This window comes from Entelurus aequoreus, linkage group LG26 (genome assembly GCF_033978785.1).
Source record: "Entelurus aequoreus isolate RoL-2023_Sb linkage group LG26, RoL_Eaeq_v1.1, whole genome shotgun sequence".
Classification (NCBI taxonomy): domain Eukaryota; kingdom Metazoa; phylum Chordata; class Actinopteri; order Syngnathiformes; family Syngnathidae; genus Entelurus; species Entelurus aequoreus.
This window is the reverse complement of record NC_084756.1, coordinates 18,307,608-18,329,231: the sequence shown is the minus strand read 5'-3', so window position 1 is coordinate 18,329,231 and position 21,624 is coordinate 18,307,608. Positions and strand designations below refer to the sequence as shown.

At 37.9% G+C, this 21,624-nt stretch overlaps 1 protein-coding gene across 4 annotated transcripts in view; it reads right to left on the bottom strand.

Moving 5' to 3' along the window:
* Window positions 1-21,624, bottom strand: part of LOC133643217 (uncharacterized) — a 74,640-nt gene that overhangs the window by 2,527 nt on the left and 50,489 nt on the right. For 2 of the 4 annotated variants that reach the window (XM_062037655.1, XM_062037656.1), the window contains one exon: window positions 16,592-17,023. The exons of the other annotated variants lie outside the window; for them this stretch is intronic. In XM_062037655.1, coding sequence (XP_061893639.1) covers window positions 16,654-17,023 — 370 coding nt within the window. In that variant the 3' untranslated portion in view covers window positions 16,592-16,653. Of the gene's footprint in view, window positions 1-16,591; window positions 17,024-21,624 lie in introns of those variants that run through there. 4 annotated transcript variants of the gene reach the window in all.

Here is a 21,624-nt window from a genome sequence, read left to right as displayed (position 1 = left end):
GGAATTTTAAGGTTTTTCTCTGAATGAGACACCCAGAATGTACATGAAAATAAAGAGTGCGGGATTTACAATATTAACTATGAACAATAAAACACTGAATATTGACAACATATGAACGTCACACCCCCTCTCGATCGACATATTTTACAATCAAGCGAAACGCAACAAAAATGCAACAAACACACCGAAATATGAACGCAAAGGGTAAAAAATAAACCCACCTACGATCAGATGTATCTGATACATCACTAAGATTTAGACATTTGTTGTAAAAATCTCCTTCCACGTCTGTCCCTGACACCCGCTTTTCAGGCTGGCCGCTCTGGAAACACTCTGTGGAAACGCTCCCCACCCACACTGCTTGGTGCCTGGTCTGAGCTGCTGTGACTTAGATAACCATAGTAACTAATTAGATCACCATAATAACTAGTATATCATGCAAAAGTGCAGATTCCAACCATTGAAATATTTTGTATAGTTCAAGACTTACGATCATTTGAAAACATCACTGCACATCATAATGACAGCTACACTTTCCATCTTAATGATCTAAAACAATTTTTTGGGAATTTCCGGCGGGCCAGATTGAAAATCTTAACGGGCCTCATGCGGCCCCCGGGCCTTAATTTGCCCAAATCTGACGTAGGCCCATACACCAAAGCACACACACACACACACACACACACACACACACACACACACACACACACACACACATTGAGTGAGTATTCCCAGGACCAGGACTAATTCAATGACAGAATATGAAGCTCTCCATGCTGCCTCGGCTCTTCTCTCATTCAATTTTCAGATTTTCAATGATTCTTCACGCGCAATACACCTGTTTGTGTTTATTACTCTCTGCAATATTGCCTGCCTGATATCACATCACCGCACATTTTCAGGGAATATAATTAGTCGGAGGCTCGATATGTTGACAGTCACGAGGCAGCAAAATAAAATAAAATCCAAAAATCTTACATAGAAAAAATTGGAAACAGCAATAATCGGTTCCAGGGTCAAATTGTAAGGGTAAAAAGAAAATAAAAATAGCTGTGGAGGCACATTCTCTACAATTACATAAAAAATAAATCGTAAAAAAAAAAAAAAAAATCAATAGAAAAGTAGATGAAACTTCTCCTGAAGGAATTGCGTGTGAATGCTGCAATGCTGAAGTTGAACTTCAAAATGACTAATTGTTGAAGTAGAGCACAGGCTGACAGTGGGTGGCAATGTACTGCCTTCCTCGTCACAACAAGCAGATAGTAAATCAAACGAATTGACGAAAAAAAAATCCAAAACATACAGAGAAGTATCACTAAATAAAAACAAAAAAAGAATTGAGGTAGTGAAAAGGTTCATTGTCAACAGTGAGTGTCATTTATCCTATAGTGTCTTTAATTTAGCTATGGAACCAATCATACAGCCCCAAGGACAAGTCCAATTGTCTTGGTGTACCCCTCAGATTATATTTAATTTTGTGGGACTTGTGGAACTTTGAAGAATGTCTCATTGATTTCAATGAAAATTTCCCCAAAATTTGGAAATTTCAGGAAAATGGTAAAAAAAACAACCTTCAATGTTCTGAATGAGTTGAAATGGTTGGTGTTGGAATTTTTCAAATCGGTCAAGAAATGTTGAAGTAGTAACACGTTGAATTGAGAAATGGTATTACGGAATTCCTGGAATTTTGGAAAAACCGTGAATTTTTCAAACTTCAAAGCATTCACACACGTTTTTTTTAAAAATATTATTCTTCTTCTCCAGATTTTGGCGCAATCTACCTTCCACATTTTCCAACCGATTCAAACCGTTCCAACTTCAAACTGTTCAGCCTATTCGGGAATCGCGGGCTTTCCCTTGACAAATTCCAAAAATTCCCAGATTTCCCGGGACATTTTTCCCATTTAAAATGAACTGGCCATTTTTCAAACTTATCACCATTTCCACATTTTTTAACTGATTCAAACCATTCCACCTTCAACATATCCCACTCATCCTGGACATTCAAAGTACCCTTTTTCCAAGTTCAAAACAACTCCAGTATTTTCCAGAATTCCTGGTTTTCCAAAGCCCTATTTCCAACCTTTTTTCTGGCGACTACTCCTTCCACATTTTTCAACGCACTTCAGTTATCTTAACTCAACTTTTTGGTTAAATGATTCAACGCAATAGTTGGGTTGAAAAAATTAACCCAAAATGTTGAGTTAAAATAACTCAAATAAGGGGTTCGTCCTTTTCTGTACCAGCAGTTGGGTTAAAATTGGGTTATTTTTTAGTGTTTAGTCAGATCTATTATGCTATGATGTTAAAAAAAATCCACATTGTGCAGACTACACACTAAAACGCCACATTTTGATTGAGAAATGTGCTGTATTTGGCCGTTACATATGAGTGTTTATCGTGATAAGGCTTACGTTTTCTATTCATTTCAGGGAGGAAACGAGGCTCCGATTGCATAAAAAAGCAGTGCAAGTGAGACACCCTCCCCTGCAGTTGCGCAGCATTGAGTAATAGGCAAATCTTTCATGAGCAATGAGTAGCTGAACAGGAGCGATGGTGTTTGTGTGCACATGTGACCAACGCCTCCCTCCCCGCTGAGGATGAAGAATGGAAAAAACGCCCTCTTTTCCAGAAACTACTGTACTTTCTACTGTCCATGGTATTATTGCTGCTCCCGACTCCATTCATGCTAGCGCCAAGAAAAGGACAGAATGAAGAAGAGAGGAGGACGAAGACGAGCAGTGGGCGGTCCTCCGCCAGAAGGAGAGCGTTGTGATTGGTGGTCGCGAGGGGATGAATGAGAGGATGCTGCGGATTAGAATGAAGGCCAGATGCCACACTGCATTAGGCTGCTCAGGCACAAGCGAGGAGGGAGGATGACTCATTTCTCCTCTCCTCCCCTCCCTGAGCATCAGCAGGCGCAGCTGGCACTTGAACGCACCACTGTTACTGAGAGGACCCAACCAGCCACACTTTCTCTCCCCAGCTTGAGGGTCTCTCTAGTGCTCCTCCAGCACCCAGACATGCTTGATGTGCACTCGGAACACACACAATCGATTCCTTGAGTCAGTTTATAAATACTAATGTCATCTGTTTCCTGAACCCATGCACACTAAAGAGTGAACATTTGTCAGAGTTGCAGCAGGGCTCAGCTTTTTTAAATTTTTTTACAATATTTATTTATTAATTTGATAGGGAAATCATAATACAGGTACTGAGAAACAGACCCCCCGCCCCAAAAAAACCAACTAAAAATTACAAAATAAATAAATACAAAAAAAAAAAGTACAAAAATAAATAAATAAATAAAAATGATAAGGAAATCATAATACGGGTAATGAGAAACAGACCCCCCCACTCCCTCAAAAAAATAATTTATAAAATAAAATACAAATAAAAAATAAGTAAAAGAAAAAAAAATTGACTGGGAAGTCATAATACAGGTAATGAGAAACAGCCCGCCCCCGAAAAAAAAAGGAACTTTTTTTTTTTTTTTAATTGATATAGAAATCATAATACATGTACTGAGAAACAGACCCCCACCCCTCCCAACCCCCCAAAAACAACTAAAAATTACAAAGAAAATTAAATACAAATAAAAAATGAGTAAAACAAATAATATATATATTTTTTAATTGATAGGGAAATCATAATACAGGTACAGAGAAACAGACACCCCCCACCCCTCAAAAAAAAAAAAAATGACGTAAAAAATTAAATTTAAATATATAAATAAATTGACAGTAAAAATTAATAGGGACATCGTAATACAGGTAATGCAAAACAGACCCCCCCCCAAAAAACAACTAAAAATTACAAAAAATAAATAAATACAAATAAAAATACAAAATAAGTTAAAGAATTTTTTTTTTTTATAAGGAAATCATAATACAGGTACTGAGAAACAGACCCCCCCAACCCCACCCCCAAAAAATAAATTTGACTGGGAAATCATAATACAGGTAATGAGAAACAGACCCCCCCCCCCCACCCCTAATAACAACTAAAAATTGCAAAACAAATAAAATACAAATAAAAAATGAGTAAAAATATATATATATATTTTTAATTGATAGGGAAATCATAATACAGGTACAGAGAAACAGACACCCCCAACCCCTCAAAAAAAAAAAAAAAAAGACATAAAAAATAAATAAATAAATTGATAGAAAAAATTAATAGGGAAATCGTAATACAGGTACTGCGAAACAGACCCGCACCCCCCCCCCTTCCCCCAAAAAATCCAACTAAAAATAAAAAATACAATTTAAAAAAACAACAAAAATGCTAAATATGTAAAAAAAAAAAAAAAAAATTCCGCCACCCCCCTCGTCCTACATTTCAGTCACAGTGGGTGGCAATGTACTGCCTTCCTCGTCACAAGCAGATAGTAAATCAAACGAACTGACGAAAAAAAGATCAAAAACATTTAGAGAAGTATCACTGAATAAAAACAAAAAAAGAATTGAGGTAAGTGGAAAGGTTCATTGTCAACAGTGAGTGTCACATTTATCCTATAGTGTCTTTAATTTAGCTATGGAACCAATCATACAGCCCCAAGGTCAAGTCCAATTGTCTTGGTGTACCCCTCAGATTATATTTAATTTTCTCTAAATCAAAGAAAATCATGAGGTCCTTAAGCCTTAGGGAGGCCTTGGGGGCAAACTGTAATTTCCACTCCAATAAAATCCTTCTACGAGCTATTAATGATGCAGATCCCTAAAAGTCTGCTTAATTTTTTGATAGTTTGGTGGAATTCCAAAAATAGCCAATTCTGCAAAAAGCGTCAACTTCAAATTTAGTGCATCTGCAAGGTCGCTCTCCTGTTTTTAAGGACCTTCTGCAAGAAAGCTAGTCAAAGATCATCTCTATGACAGCCCACTGGTGCTTTTAGGAATCTGCTGCAAAAAGGTGTTGACTATCCCAAATGATGAAAAAGAGAGGACCGAAAATGGAACCTTGAAGAACAGCACTAGGACAACTAAAGAAGTAGAACAAATGAATACTGACTGCATCTGAACTAGACAAGCTACAGCAACACCTTAGTTCAGGGGTGTCCAAACTACGGCCCGTGAGATGTCTCGAGTTTAATAAGGAAATGGGCCCGCGGGTGCCAATAGCTTCATTTTAAATAGCTGCCAGTCTAATTGCAACAAATGTACCGCTGCCTTGTGGACAATGTGACAATATCAGGTAATTTACCATGAAATTTGCTTTAAAGTGGCCACAGCACAGCATTGACTTATATGACCCAATCCAAGCAACCTTTCCCACTCATAGCGCAAACCGCAACTAAACACAGAAAGACATAGACTCTACAATAATTATATATATATATATATATATATATATATATATATATATATATATATATATATATATATATATATATATATATATATATATATATATATATATATATGTATGTGTGGGAAAAAAATCACAAGACTATTTCATCTCTACAGGCCTGTTTCATGAGGGTTTCCTCAATCTCCTGACGATTGAGAAAACCCTCATGAAACAGGCCTGTAGAGATGAAATAATATTGTGATTTTTTTCCCACACATACATATTACGCTCTACCACAGTATCGAGCACTATTTTTTTTTTTGATAATCTAATTAAGACATATATATATGTATATATATATATATATATATATATATATATGTGTGTATATATATATATATATGTGTGTATATATATATATATACAGTACAGGTCAAAAGTTAAGACACACCTTCTCATTTCAATGCGTTTTCTTTATTTTCATGACTATTTACATTGTAGATTGTCACTGAAGGCATCAAAATTATGACACCTGTGAAGTGAAAACCCTTGAAGGTCATCGAGAGAATGCCAAGAGTGTGCGAAAAAGTAATCAGAGCAAAGGGTGGTCATTTTGAAGAAACTAGAATATAAAACATGTTTTCAGTTATTTCACCTTTTTTTGTGAAGTACATAACTCTGCATGTGTTCATTCATAGTTTTGATGCCTTCAGTGACAATCTACAATGTAAATAGTCATGAAAATAAAGAAAACACATTGAATATATATATATATATATATATATATATATATATATATATATATATATATATATATATATATATATATATATATATTATATATATATATATATATATATATATATATATATATATATATATATATATATATAACCCAGCCCAGTACCTCCACATCCAGCAGGTAAACCTCCTCGTCTGAGACCAGCCACCCGCACAGCTGCTGCAACAATTGGTTTGCATAACCAAATAATTTCTGCACAAACTGTGAGAAACCGTCTAAGGGAAGCTCATTGTCCTCATCGGGGTCTCGACCGTACTGCAGTTCATTTGCAAAAAAATTACAAATGAAATAAATATATATATATATATATATATATATATATATATATATATATATATATATATATATATATATATATATATATATATATATATATATATGAGTTGGGAAATTGTGTTAGATGTAAATATAAACGGAATACAATGATTTGCAAATCCTTTTCAACCCATATTCAGTTGAATATGCTACAAAGACAAGATATTTGATGTTCAAACTCATAAACTTTTTTTTTTTTTTTGCAAATAATAATTAACTTAGAATTTCATGGCTGCAACACGTGCCAAAGTAGTTGGGAAAGGGCATGTTCACCACTGTGTTACATGGCCTTTCCTTTTAACAACACTCAATAAACGATTGGGAACTGAGGAAACTAATTGTTGAAGCTTTGAAAGTGGAATACTTTCCCATTCTTGTTTTATGTAGAGCTTCAGTCGTTCAACAGTCCGGGGTCTCCGCTGTCGTATTTTAGGCTTCATAATGCGCCACACATTTTCGATGGGAGACAGGTCTGGACTGCAGGCGGGCCAGGAAAGTACCCGCACTCTTTTTTTACGAAGCCACGCTGTTGTAACACGTGCTGAATGTGGCTTGGCATTGTCTTGCTGAAATAAGCAGGGGCGTCCATGAAAAAGACGGCGCTTAGATGGCAGCATATGTTGTTCCAAAACCTGTATGTACCTTTCAGCATTAATGGTGCCTTCACAGATGTGTAAGTTACCCATGCCTGGGGCACTAGTGCACCCCCATACCATCACAGATGCTGGCTTTTGAACTTTGCGTCTATAACAGTCTGGATGGTTCGCTTCCCCTTTGGTCCGGATGACACGATGTCGAATATTTCCAAAAATAATTTGAAATGTGGACTCGTCAGACCACGGAACACTTTTCCACTTTGCATCAGTCCATCTTAGATGATCTCGGGCCCAGAGAAGCTGGCGGCGTTTCTGGATGTTGTTGATAAATGGCTTTCGCTTTGCATAGTAGAGCTTTAACTTGCACTTACAGATGTAGTGACAAACTGTATTTAGTGACAGTGGTTTCCTGAAGTGTTCCTGAGCCCATGTGGTGATATCCTTTAGAGATCGATGTCGGTTTTTGATACAGTGCCGTCTGAGGGATTGAAGGTCACGGTCATTCAATGTTGGTTTCCGGCCTCGCCGCTTACGTGGAGTGATTTCTCCAGATTCTCTGAACCTTTTGATGATATTATGGACCGTAGATGTTGAAATCCCTAAATTTCTTGCAATTGCACTTTGAGAAATGTTGTTCTTAAACTGTTTGACAATTTGCTCACGCATTTGTTCATAAAGTGGTGACCCTCGCCCCATCCTTTCTTGTAAAAGACTGAGCATTTCATGGAATCTGTTTTTATACCCAATCATGGCACCCACCTGTTCCCAATTAGCCTGCACACCTGTGGGATGTTCCAAATAAGTGTTTGATGAGCATTCCTCAACTTTATCTTATCTTTTTTGTCACTTGTGCCAGCTTTTTTGAAACATGTTGCAGGCATCAAATTCCAAATGAGCTAATATTTGCAAAAAATAACAAAAGTTTTCCAGTTTCAACGTTAAATATCTTGTCTTTGCAGTCTATTCAATTTAATATAAGTTGAAAAGGATTTGCATATCATTTATTTACCATTTACACAACGTGACAACTTCACTGGTTTTGGGGTTTGTATTACAATTATCACATTTTAACCATTATTACTATTGTTATTATTATTATTATTATTATTTAATTTTCATACAAATAAAACAATAACATCTCTTAACATTATCATAAAATTATGAGGGATTTTTTTTTTCATATTGTTTGTCTTTTTACATATTAACATAAGTTTTGTAAGAAAACAAACAATAAGGCAACATAAAATTATGGTAAAACTAGGCATTTTTCCTCTAAATTTCAAATGTATTTTTGTAAAATTTACAATTTTACTTGTAGAATTATTGTATCGTAAAATCACTATTCTTTTGTCACGTGTTGCTGGCATCAAATTCTAAAGTTAATGATCCATCCATCCATTTTCTACCGCTTATTCCCTTCGGGGTCGCGGGGGGCGCTGGAGCCTATCTCAGCTACAATCGGGCGGAAGGCTGTGTACACCTGGACAAGTCGCCACCTCATCGCAGGGCCAACACAGCTAGACAGACAACATTCACACTCACATTCACACACTAGGGCCAAATGTTAGTGTTGCCAATCAACCTATCCCCAGGTGCATGTCTTTGAAGGTGGGAGGAAGCCGGAGTACCCGGAGGGGATCCCGAGGCCGGGATTGAACTCACGACTACTCAGGACCTTCGTATTGTGAGGCAGACGCACTAACCCCTCTTCCACCGTGCTGCCCCCAATGATTATTTGCAAAAAAAAATAAAAAAATGTTTATCAGTTTGAACATCAAATATCTTGTCTTTGTAGCATATTCAATATATATATATATATATATATATATATATATATATATATATATATATATATATATATATATATATATATATATATATATATATATATATATATATATATATATATGCATGCATGCAGTCGGCTTTCGGTCCCCGGCCAAATTCTTTTAGCCCAAAGTGGTCACCAAGTCAAAACGTTTGGACTCCCCCGCCTTAGTTACATAAACCACATTACAAAAAATGTGTAACGGCCAAAAAAAAGAGAGGACTTAAAATGGTGCCTTGAGGAATGCGTCAGTTATGCAAACCCCAAGTTTGGACCCAAGTGTTCTATGTTTGCTAGCAATGGTAAAATGTCAATGCAAGGATCTGCCAATGTGTTGACAGTGGTCCACCTCTAAACAACATGAGCACTCTATTGTATTTAGGAATTTGCGGCAAAAATGTTTTTCTCCCAAGTTGTTAAACTGAACTCAAGGGCCGGAATGATGACATCCTGGGGCCCCAGGGTCACCATTTGAAGAGCACAGCTTTTGGGTGTTAGACGGAATTGCCACAAAATTTTGCATGCACATTTAGGGGACCGACAAGAAAGTGTTATGGTTGAAAAACAAACACACTTAGCGAATAATTGTCAATAAGTCTAATGATTCTAGAACTTTAATGATATCTGAATGTATGTCTTCCAAAACCACAACCCATGGGGCGCCACTAATATCATATACAGTTATATATAAAAAAAAAAGAGAGTGTCTGCAGTTTTTGCGAGGCGAAAACATCAATATTTTTTGGACATTGTAGAAGCCCCGTGGCTGCATTGCAATGACGCAATATTCGCCTTATAGGCGTTAAGCTGGAGATATGTTTATTTCGAGAGTAATATATTACAAAGTCAGAGGAGTGTGTGTTATTTATTGTGCACAAATCAAGTACAGCAGCCTGTCACTGCAGCGTGACGATACAATCAGCATCCTACCGCGCTCATTATTCTTCAGCAACACACACACGGGTGTTGTTAGAGGGAAGCAACAAAGGTTGTATTTGCCACGGAAGAAAGTCGTTTCAACAAAAAAAGGGTGAAAAAAGGTGGGCTGGAGACGTTGTTAGTGAGGAGTTCAGGTAACCTTAAGGCAGCACAATTGGTGTAGTCGCACCATACTTCTCCAATAATGAGGCAGACACGGACATTCACCAAAGTTTTTTAAAAATAGCTTCAAGCCTGTGAGAGCCGTGGTGATTGGCAGTCTGCTTTTACTTACTGTTGTGTTCAATGAACCTTTATTTTTATTAGATGAGTCCCACTTCTGAATTTGGGCTAAAGGTGATTAATCACAGTAAATTACTTCTTCACACCATTTCAATAAACCTAAAAAAAGATTTTGACACAAATTCCTAGCAAAATTTTGATTATAAGCTCAAACGCAGACAAAGTCTTTTACAGCTACAGTATTGACATATTGAGCTGGTGAGCTGCTGCATCGCCTATGAGTAGGTGAAAGTTAATTCTAGAATATATGTCATTCTTCTCCCCAAAATAGTAGAAGCTTGTAGCCATAAACTGAGAAGTAGGTCAACTCTGGCATCCAACTTATACCTGAATATAAAACGCTTGTTTCCGGCCCTTTTTTTTTAACCCGTGTGAAGATTGTGATTCATTCTTCATCTAAACAGGAAAATATGACATCCCATTGAGAGCAGACATTGTTACCTAAGTGATTGTTTACTTATGTTCATATACTTTGTATATCTTGTTTAGCACCTAGCAATACTGCTACATGATGCTAAGTGTTTCACTAAATCTGGATCTGTTTAGCTAACTTGTAGCTTATCCTCGGTATATTCAGGCTCAAAATTATAAGGTTCTGGATCATCATTTGTCCATAAGTCGTCTTTGTTGTCTCTCTAGAAGTCTGTCATGAGTAATAGTGTTGTTGACTTTAAAGGGAAAAGCGAACGTTATGATGCGTCTCTGAAATTAATATGTATGCTTAAAATACGTAAAATACTTAAATATTACATGTTAATATGAATGTGCTTGTTACTACATTACATTTATACAAAATCAAAAACCAGTGAAGTTGGCACGTTGTGTAAATGGTAAATAAAAACAGAATACAATGATTTGCAAATCCTTTTCAACTTATATCCAATTGAATAGACTGCAAAAACAAGATACTTAATGTTCGAACTGGAAATTTTTGTTATTTTTTGCAAATATTAGCTCATTTGGAATTTACTGCGTGCAGTATGTTGCAAAAAAGCTGGCACAAGTGGCAAGTAAGACTGAGAAAGTTGAGGAATGCTCATCAAACACTTATTTGGAACATCCCACAGGTGAACAGGCTAATTGGGAACAGGTGGGTGCCATGATTGGGTGTAAAAGCAGCTTCCATGAAATGCTCAGTCATTCACAAACAAGAATGGGGCGAGGGTCACCACTTTGTGAACAAATGCGTGAGCAAATTGTCCAACAGTTTAAGAACGACATTTCTCAAGCAGCTATTGCGAGGAATTTAAGGATTTCACCATCTACGGTCCGTGATATCATTAAAAGGTTCAGAGAATCTGGAGAAATCACTGCACGTAAGCGATGATATTACGGATCTTGGATCCCTCAGCCGGTACTGCATCAACAAGCGACATCAGTGTGTAAAGGATATCACCACATGGACTCAGGAACATTTCAGAAAACCTCTGTCAGTAACTACAGTTTGTTGCTACATCTGTAAGTGCAAGTTAAAACTCTACTATGCAAAGCAAAAGCCATTTATCAACAACACCCAGAAACGCTACCGGCTTCGCTGGGCCTGAGCTCATCTAAGATGGACTGATGTAAAGTGGAAAAGTGTTCTGTGGTCTGACGAATCCACATTTTAAATTGTTTTTGGAAACTGTGGACGTCGTGTCCTCCGGACCAAAGGCAAAAAGAACCATCCGGACTGTTAAAGGCGCAAAGTTCAAAAGCCAGTATGTGTGATGGTATGGGGGTGTATTAGTGCACCAAGACATGGGTAACTTACACATCTGTGAAGGCACCATTAATGCTGAAAGGTACATACAGGTTTTGGAGCAACATACGTTGCCATCCAAGCAATGTCTTTTTCATGGACACCCCTGCTTATTTCAGCAAGACAATGCCAAGCCACGCGTTACAACAGCGTGGCTTTGTAGTAAAAGAGTGCGGGTACTAGACTGGCCTGCCTGTAGTCCAGACCTGTCTCCCAATGAAAATGTCTGGCACATTATGAAGCCTAAAATACCACAACGGAGACCCCGGACTGTTGAACAACTTAAGCTGTACATCAAGCAAGAATGGGAAAGAATTCGTACTGAAAAACTAAAAAAATTGGTCTCCTCAGTTCCCAAACATTTACTGAGTGTTGTTAAAAGGAAAGGCCATGTAACACAGTGGTAAAAATGCCCCTTTGACAACTTTTTTGCAATGTGATGCTGCTATTAAATTCTAAGTTAATGATTATTTGCAAAAAAAAATTTAGTTTCTCAGTTGGAACATTAAATATCTTGTCTTTGCAGTCTATTTAATTGAATATAAGTTGAAAAGGATTTGCAAATCATTGTATTCTGTTTTTATTTACACAACGTGCCAACTTCACCGGTTTTGGGTTTTCTATTAATTACACATACAGTACAAACACTAACACGTTCTCACAAGACACCCACGCAAACACACGCACAAACACACACAATGGCTTCAACTTGCCACTCGCCGTGTATTTTTAAACCCACTCGCCTGTTACGCAACACGTGTTAGTGTTTTGCTTTCACGTGAACAAAAATACACCGCGATAAAAAGAGAGCACACATTGCCATGAGAATATGATAAAGCTATTTTCAGGCGTGCATGCACAGCGCGCTTTTGAAAAGTTTCTTTTCTAAATGGAGGACTGGAGGTCAGGCTGACACGCGTCGCCGTTAGAAAGACTGCTGCGGTACAACGTGTGACAAAAAGGTCTGTCTGAGCAGGATGGAACATAAAGAACAATAGAAAAAGCAGCAAAATTATTGCGCTTTCTTGGTCGTTGTCTCGTATCTTAACCATTGAAGACGTGAGTATTCATCCTCCAAATGTCCCACTTAACACAGTCCCAGGCTACATTGACCACCCTGCAAAGACACTTTTCCACACTGCCCTTGGACGCCATCAAATAAGCTTTCCTGTACAGCAAAAACCTGATTCCAGTCATCATTTATGCCAAACAAGCAAATACAATGATGCTGACATAAGCGGTTGTCAACATAACCAATACCAAAACGAGCCTTTGCTTGCACATATATTGGATTATTAGTTAGTTTATTATTTCTTCTGTCAGTAGTCAACAAAATAAACAAACAGTTTTACATAAACAAACAGTTGTACATTCATAAATTGAAAATGTTGCAAACCGAAAGGGTTTAGGCTGAAGTTGAACACTTATTGCGCCTAACCCTATAAACAATGTCAAATACAAGATGAGCTTCCAAAAAATATAAAATTTCCTTTGCACAACATATTATAAATACACCTTGTACACAACATAAACACTGTTCAATTATATACACAGTAAAGACATGTGAAATATCCTTGTACACGTGTTAGTTAAACCTTTTGTACCAATTATATACTAATATACAAACAATTATACTTCCATTATTATTTATATCCCACATTTAGTTTGTAATTAACATTGATCATAGTATTAACTGGACCATAATACAAGATTTCTTAACCAGACACCATTTTCCTTCATTTGTGCATATTTTTATTTTGTATTACCGTATTTTATAATCTTCTCTAACCGACTAAATTCATAATAAAGCTTTTGTACATGCAGAAATTGACAAAAATCGAAAATAATGAAATGTTAGTCGCTGTAGTTAAAGGACTACTGAAACCCACTACTACCGACCACGCAGTCTGATAGTTTATATATCAATGATGAAATCTTAACATTGCAACACATGCCAATACGGCCGGGTTAGATTAGTAAAGTGCAATTTTAAATTTCCCGCGAAATATCCGCAAACGTCTCGGTATGATGACGTTTGCGCGTGATGTCACGGATTGTAGCGGACATTTTGGGACAGCATTGTGGCCAGCTATTAAGTCGTCTGTTTTCATCGCAAAATTCCACAGTATTCTGGACATCTGTGTTGGTGAATCTTTTGCAATTTGTTTAATGAACAATGGAGACAGCAAAGAAGAAAGCTGTAGGTGGGAAGCGGTGTAACACAAACACGTAGCCGGTGTTTCATTGTTTACATTCCCGAAAGATGACAGTCAAGCTTTACCATTGGCCTGTGGAGAACTGGGACAACAGAGACTCTTACCAGGAGGACTTTGAGTTGGATACACAGACGCGGTACCGTGAGTACGCAGCTGCGGCTTCCAAACATTTGATCGCTTGCCCGTACGTGCGTGCCGCTATGTGCATGCCACGTACGTAACTTTGGGAAAATATATGTGCTGTATGAACTTTACGGAGATGAACAGTACTTTGGGCAGTGGGATTGAGTGTGTTGTGCAGGTGTTTGATTTGTATTGGCGGGTTATATGGACGGAGGGGGGAGGTGTTTGTTATGCGCGATTAATTTGTGGCATATTAAATATAAGCCTGGTTGTGTTGTGGCTAATAGAGTATATATATGTCTTGTGTTCATTTACTGTTTTAGTCATTCCCAGCTGAATATCAGGTCCCACCCACCTCTCACAGCATCTTCCCTATCTGAATCGCTTCCACTGCCCTCTAATCCTTCACTCTCACTTTCGTCATCCACAAATCTTTCATCCTCGCTCAAATTAATGGGGAAATTGTCGCTTTCTCGGTCCGAATCGCTCTCGCTGCTGGTGGCCATGATTGTAAACAATGTGCAGATGTGAGGAGCTCCACAACCTGTGACGTCACGCTACTTCCGGTACAGGCAAGGCTTTTTTATCAGCGACCAAAAGTTGCGAACTTTATCGTCGATGTTCTCTACTAAATCCTTTCAGCAAAAATATGGCAATATCGCGAAATGATCAAGTATGACACATAGAATGGACCTGCTATCCCCCAGGCATGTGATTTGACCACAATGAAAAAGACTGAAAACATTTCCGGGGGTCTGGGGGACGAAGGCCCCCAGCCAGGTCCAGGGTGGGGGGACAAGGGGGGCAACGCCCCCCGAAGGTCCTGGTTTTTCACCAATTTAACATGCTAATATTAACAAAGACAGCACCATTTGAAGAAAATATTTTAGTGTTTAAAGACATGAAAACATCATTAATAGAACATACATAACCCAATTATCCTAATGAATCACTGTATATGGTTCAGTCCCAACAGTATTTAGTCACTAATATTTACATCTTGTGTTCATTTCACATCCACGGGTGTCACATTGATCAGTTATTATGTACAGTTTATTTACAGTATTACCACATTACTTCAGTTCACTTCACACATTAGCTTTCTCGGAGAGCCCTAACATGAGCTTTCCTTGCAAATTTCTGAGCAGCCTGCATTTTCCTTTTGGTCTCTGCTTTTGTAGCTTCTTTTTTGGATTTTTGGATAAATATAACAAAATACCAAATGTAAACATTTAATTCTTTTCGCCAAAATAGGATATCAATTTATGAACATAATTAAACATGTTTAGTATTGTTTACTCATATTTGAAAATAGGAAATAATAATAATGTGAGGACACTGACATATTGCATGAAACAAGTGTGAAAATATTTACCTTCAAGATTGTTACACCACTGACAATAGTTTCAAGAGACTACATAAGAACTTAATATTACAAAATAATATTATATGCAAATTTATTTCAAATAAATTGTTAACTGGAATCAATAATGCGACTCTTTGAATTTCTGTAATTTCATAATATATTTTCACGTGGCTTTTTATTTTTAGAAAAACCCATTTATATTTCGCAAAGCAATAATTGGTTAATATTTAAAACAAACATGCGTATTTCGCAAGCAAATATTTTTTAGCTTACCTCATTATTAACAACCCTGTCTGCAACTGAAGTGGGTGGATCTTTCCTCTCGATGTCTACGGCAGTTGTCGATGTAAACAAAAGATGAAGTCCGTAAGGTTTGCTCACTTTCGGTTGACATCCAAAAGTACCAGCTAGTGAAAAGTTTGTTTTCCTTGCTTCAAGTTGTTTTGTATGTTTTTGGCGTTTCGCATGTACTTCCAAAGCCTTGAAACCTCGTGATCCATAGTCAATATTATCATGACACCACGTGCACAAAACCTTTCTGGGACGAGCGATTTTCCGAATAAAATCACCGAACAAAGTCGTAACTTCCTTCTTCCCAACAGTATCAGTGATTTCCCTTTCCATCCAGTCCCATCGAAACTTATTTTTGACATGTTTATCAATTTCTTTTACTCGTAAAGCGTCCTTTCTCTCGAGAACCGACATCGTTTACATATGGAAAATGGCCGTAGTAACCATTATGAATGATGACGTTATTAACGTCATCATTCATAACAGATGTCCTGATTGGTCACAAGGAACATATCGACCAATCAACTACGGCGTAATATAAACTGCGTCTCGAATCTTGATTTAGGGTCGGAAAAAAAAACCGGAAAAACGGAAGATAATTATTATTTTTTTTCCCGAGATTAAAAAAGACGGAATTCCAACTTTAGACGGAAAAATCACATGCCTGATCCCCGTTTAAATAAGAAAATCGCATTTCAGCAGGCCTTTAAATCTATCGGTTAAAACATTCAATCAATCAATCAATCAATGTTTATTTATATAGCCCCAAATCACAAGTGTCCCAAAGGGCTGCACAAGCCACAACGACATCCTCGGTACAGAGCCCACATTGCCGTGCATTTATTCTGAAATGGACAACAGGAAGTCACTTTGTGTGCAGAGTAGGGTAGTACGGTGTACCGGAACTAGTATAGTACCGTGATACTAATGAATCATATTCGGTAATGGTGGGCTCCTCTGAGAAGATCCGCGAAAGAGAATCCGCCTTGCCCTTGCGTGAACCGGGTCTGTAGGTGAGAGTATATTCGAATCGGCAGAATAACTGTGTCCAGCGTGCTTGCCTGCTTTTAACTCTCTTAGCGGAACGGATGTGGATGAGGTTGCGGTGGTCGGTCAGGACCAGGAACGGACGCTTGGCCCCCTCCAGCCAGTGTCTCCATTCGACCAAAGCTTCGTGGATGGCCAACAGTTCTCGGTTTCCTCCATCGTAGTTCCTTTCGGCTGGGGATAGGCGTCTAGGAAAGAATGCACAAGGGTGCAACAAATTATTCTCATTCGATCGTTGAGACAAAACTGCCCCAATCTTGGAATCAGATGCGTCCACTTCCACAGTGAACGGCTTGTCAGGGTCAGGGTGTACCAAGATGGGAGCAGAACTGAAGCTCCTCTTGAGGCTCTGGAATGCCCTGTCTGCCTCCTTCTTCCAAAGGAAAGCTGTAATGGTAGAGGTTAGCGCGTGGAGAGGCGCGGCTACCCTACTGAAGTTGAGTATGAATCGACGGTAAAATCCAGCAAAGCCTAGGAATCTCCTCAGTTTAGTATGGGTGATTAGTTGAGGCCACTCCACCACTGCCTTGACCTTCTCGGGGTAGGCTCGGATGTTACCCCTCTCGATGATGTGGCCCAGGAAGTCTACCGAAGATGATCCACACATATGGTTTTCTACACCAAAATGCATCTATTTATTCTTCTACTTCTTCTTCTCCAGATTTTGGCACGCTCTACCTTCCACATTTTTCATCCGATTCAAACCGTTCAAACTTGAAACTGTTCAGCCTATTCGGGAATCACGGGCTTTTCCTTGACAAATTCCCAAAATTCCCAGATTTTCCAGAATTCCAGGTTTTCCGGGATATTATTCTCATTTAAAATGAATTGGCCATTTTTCCAACTTCCACCATTTCCACATTTTTCAACCCATTCAAACCATTTCACCTTCAACACATTCCACCACCCTGGAAATTTAAATATCTCTTTTTCAAAGTTCAAAAAAATTCCAGGATTTTCCAGAATTCCTGCTTTTCCAAAGCTCTATTTCCACCTTTTTCTCTGGCGACTACTCCTTCCACATTTTTCAATGCATTTCAACCGTAGCACCGTCAAAACAATCCTCTTAATTAGGACAAAAAACAAAGTTGTTTTTTGAACTGGAAAAATTCTCTGTTTTCCCGAAATTCCAGGAATTCTGTAATACCATTTCTCAATTCAACATGTTACTACTTCAACATTTCTCGACTGATTTGAAAAATTCCAACACCAACCATTTCAACTCATTCAAGTTTAAAAAAAAAAAAACATTTTCAAAAAAATTCCCGCTTTTCCCACATTTTTTGGAAATTCCCATTGAAATCAATGTGACATTCTTCAAAGTTCCACAATTCCCACATTTTTCCTTTGATTCCAACTGTTCCAACTTGAAAATATTCATCCTGTTCAGGAATTGTGTGCTTTACTTCACCAATTCTAAAAAAAACAAACCGGATTTCCCATAATTCCTTTTTTTTTTTTTGCATTTTCCCCATTCAAAATTAATTGGCCATTTTTCAAACTTTTACAATTCCAACATTCTTCAACCAATTCAAACCATTCCAACTCCAACACATTCAACTCATCCTGGACATTCAAACTACCATTTTTCCACATTCAACAAATTTCCAGGAATTCCCGTTTTTTGGTAACTTATTTCCACCCTTAAGTTGCACGACTCCTTTCACATTTTTCAACCTATTTCAACCGTTCCACTGTCAAAACATTCTTCTTAATCAGGACAAAAAACACGGTTGTTTTTTTAACTGGAAAAATTCCCGGTTTTCCCGAAATTCCAGGAATACCGTAATACCATTTCTCAATTCAACGTGTTACTACTTCAAAATTTCTCGACCGATTTGAAAAATTCCAACATCAACAATTTCAACTCAGATCATTCAAGTTTTCTACCATTTTCAAAAAAATTCACCCTTTTTCCCGAAATCCCCAATTTTTCTGAAATTCCCATTGAAATCAATGGGACATTCTTCAAAGTTCCACAACTCCCACATTTTTCATCTGATTCATCAAACTGTTCCAACTTCAAAATATTCAGCCTGTTTGGGAATTGTTTGCTATACTTCAACAATTGTTGAGTCCATGGTTCTCGCTCGGAAAAGGGTGGAGTGCATTCTCCGGGTTGGAGAGGAGACCCTGCCCCAAGTGGAGGAGTTCAAGTACCTCGGAGTCTTGTTCACCAGTGAGGGAAGAGTGGATCGTGAGATCGACAGGTGGATCGGTGCGGCGTCCTCAATAATGTGGACGCTGTATCGATCCGTTGTGGTGAAGAAGGAGCTGAGCCGGAAGGCAAAGCTCTCAATTTACCGGTCGATCTACGTTCCCATCCTCACCTATGGTCATGAGCTTTGGGTTATGACCGAAAGGACAAGATCACGGGTACAAGCGGCCAAAATTAGTTTCCTCCGCCGGGTGGCGGGTCTCTCCCTTAGCGATAGGTTGAGAAGCTCTGTCATCCGGGAGGAGCTCAAAGTAAAGCCGCTACTCCTCCACATCGAGAGGAGCCAGATGAGGTGGTTCGGGCATCTGGTCAGGATGCCACCCGAATGCCTCCCTAGGGAGGTGTTTAGGGCACGTCCGACTGGTAAGAGGCCACGGGGAAGACCCAGGACACGTTGGGAAGACTATGTCTCCCGGGTGGCCTGGGAACGCCTCGGGATCCCCCGGGAAGAGCTGGACGAAGTGGCTGGGGAGAGGGAAGTCTGGGCTTCCCTGCTTAGGCTGCTGCCCCCGCGACCCGACCTCGGATAAGCGAAAGAAGATGGATGGACTTCAACAATTCAAAAAAAAATTCCAGGATTTTAGTTCAACTTCAGCATTGTGAACATTCACTCGCAATTCCTTCAGGAATTGCCTTATCTAGTTAAACTTATTATCCTTTTTAAATTGCTCCAAAATGAGCTTGAGGTGTTAAAAACTCATCAGGGATTTGATGTGTGATTATGATCTCGATTATTTTGATTAAATCCAAACTACTGCTGGCTATTTCACGGGAGGCAATTCAACACTTACTTATTTCATGACCTACTTTTGCAACGTCCTTACACAATAGAAGTTAGATGGCCTGATTGTGCTCGCTCTGATAACCAGTTGGACTTTTAGATCATCACTACTTTACTAAATTGGAACACCAGCCATGTTTTTTTTTCTCCCTGCTGTCACCGTGCACGTAATTACATTGCACGTCTCTCCATGGCTGACCCGGCTGCTGCCTGCAGGATGGACTTGTCGCACACACTCTACCTGCCCGAGGTGTTGATGAAACACAAGCTGGCAATGATGACTTTTGCACCAATGAAAGGAACACTGTCAATAAATGAGATGTTATTTGACGTACAATAAAACCAGCAAACTCGACGCTTGAATCCCTTAGGGGCGATGGATGGCTGACTAGCGCTTATACAGCAGCAGCCGGCCTCCGTAAGCTCCCAAGCCCTTCCCTCTGTTGCAAGTTTTGTTGATTCTATGTAACATGTTTATGTGTGCTGTGGCTATGAGGTTTTTTTGGACCCCCCCCCCCCCTCCCTGGAGTCCAGCCTTTGACTGAATATTTTTTTACTCTCCTCCCCAACATTAACCTGCTTCTCACCTTTTTTTTTGTAAGCGGTGCCAGAAAATGACAGACCGGTCAGCGATTCTTTTGTCTGTCTCCCTGTAATGTTTGTCTGATCTTGAATGGGATTGTGCTGAAAATCTCAATTTCCCCTCGGGGATTAATAAAGTACTTCTGAATCTGAATCTGAATCTGAAGTACACATGAATACCACAAAAATCCAAATATCAAGGAGGCTTCTTTTTCATTTTTATTTTTTACAAGAATTAAGTTATTGTATTAGAGCAGGGGTCACCAACCTTTTTGAAACCAAGAGCTACTTCTTGGGTACTGATTAATGCGAAGGGCTACCAGTTTGATACACACTTAAATAAATTGCCAGAAATAGCCAATTTGCTCAATTTACCTTTAACTCTATGTTATTATTAATAATTAATGATATTTACACTTAATTAAACGGTTTAAAAGAGGAGAAAACACGAAAAAAATGACAATTAAATTTTGATATAGTTTATCTTCAATTTCGACTCTTTAAAATTCAAAATTCAACCGAAAAAAAGAAGAGAAAAACTAGCTAATTCGAATGTTTCTGAAAAAATTTAAAAAAAGAATTTATGGAACATCATTAGTAATTTTTCCTCATTAAGATTAATTTTAAAATTTTGATGACATGTTTTAAATAGGTTAAAATCCAATCTACACTTTGTTAGAATGTATAACAAATTGGACCAAGCTATATTTCTAACAAAGACAAATCATTATTTCTTCTAGATTTTCCAGAACAAAAATTTTAAAAGAAATTCAAAAGACTTTGAAATAAGATTCAAATTTGATTGTACAGATATTCTAGATTTGCCAGAATATTTTTTTAGAATTTTAATCATAGTAAGTTTGAAGAAATATTTCACAAATATTCTTCGTCGAAAAAATAAAAGCTAAAATGAAGAATTAAATCAAAATTTATTTATTATTCTTTACAATAATAAAAAAAATTTACTTGAACATTAATTTAAATTGTCAGGAAAGAAGAGGAAGGAATTTAAAAGGTAAAAAGGTATATGTGTTTAAAAATCCTAAAATAATTTTTAAGGTTGTATTTTTTCCTCTAAAATTGTCTTTCTGAAAGTTATAAAAAGCAAAGTAAAAAAATTTATGAATTTATTTAAACAAGTGAAGACCAAGTCTTTAAAATATTTTCTTGGATTTTCAAATTCTATTTGAGTTTTGTCTCTCTTAGAA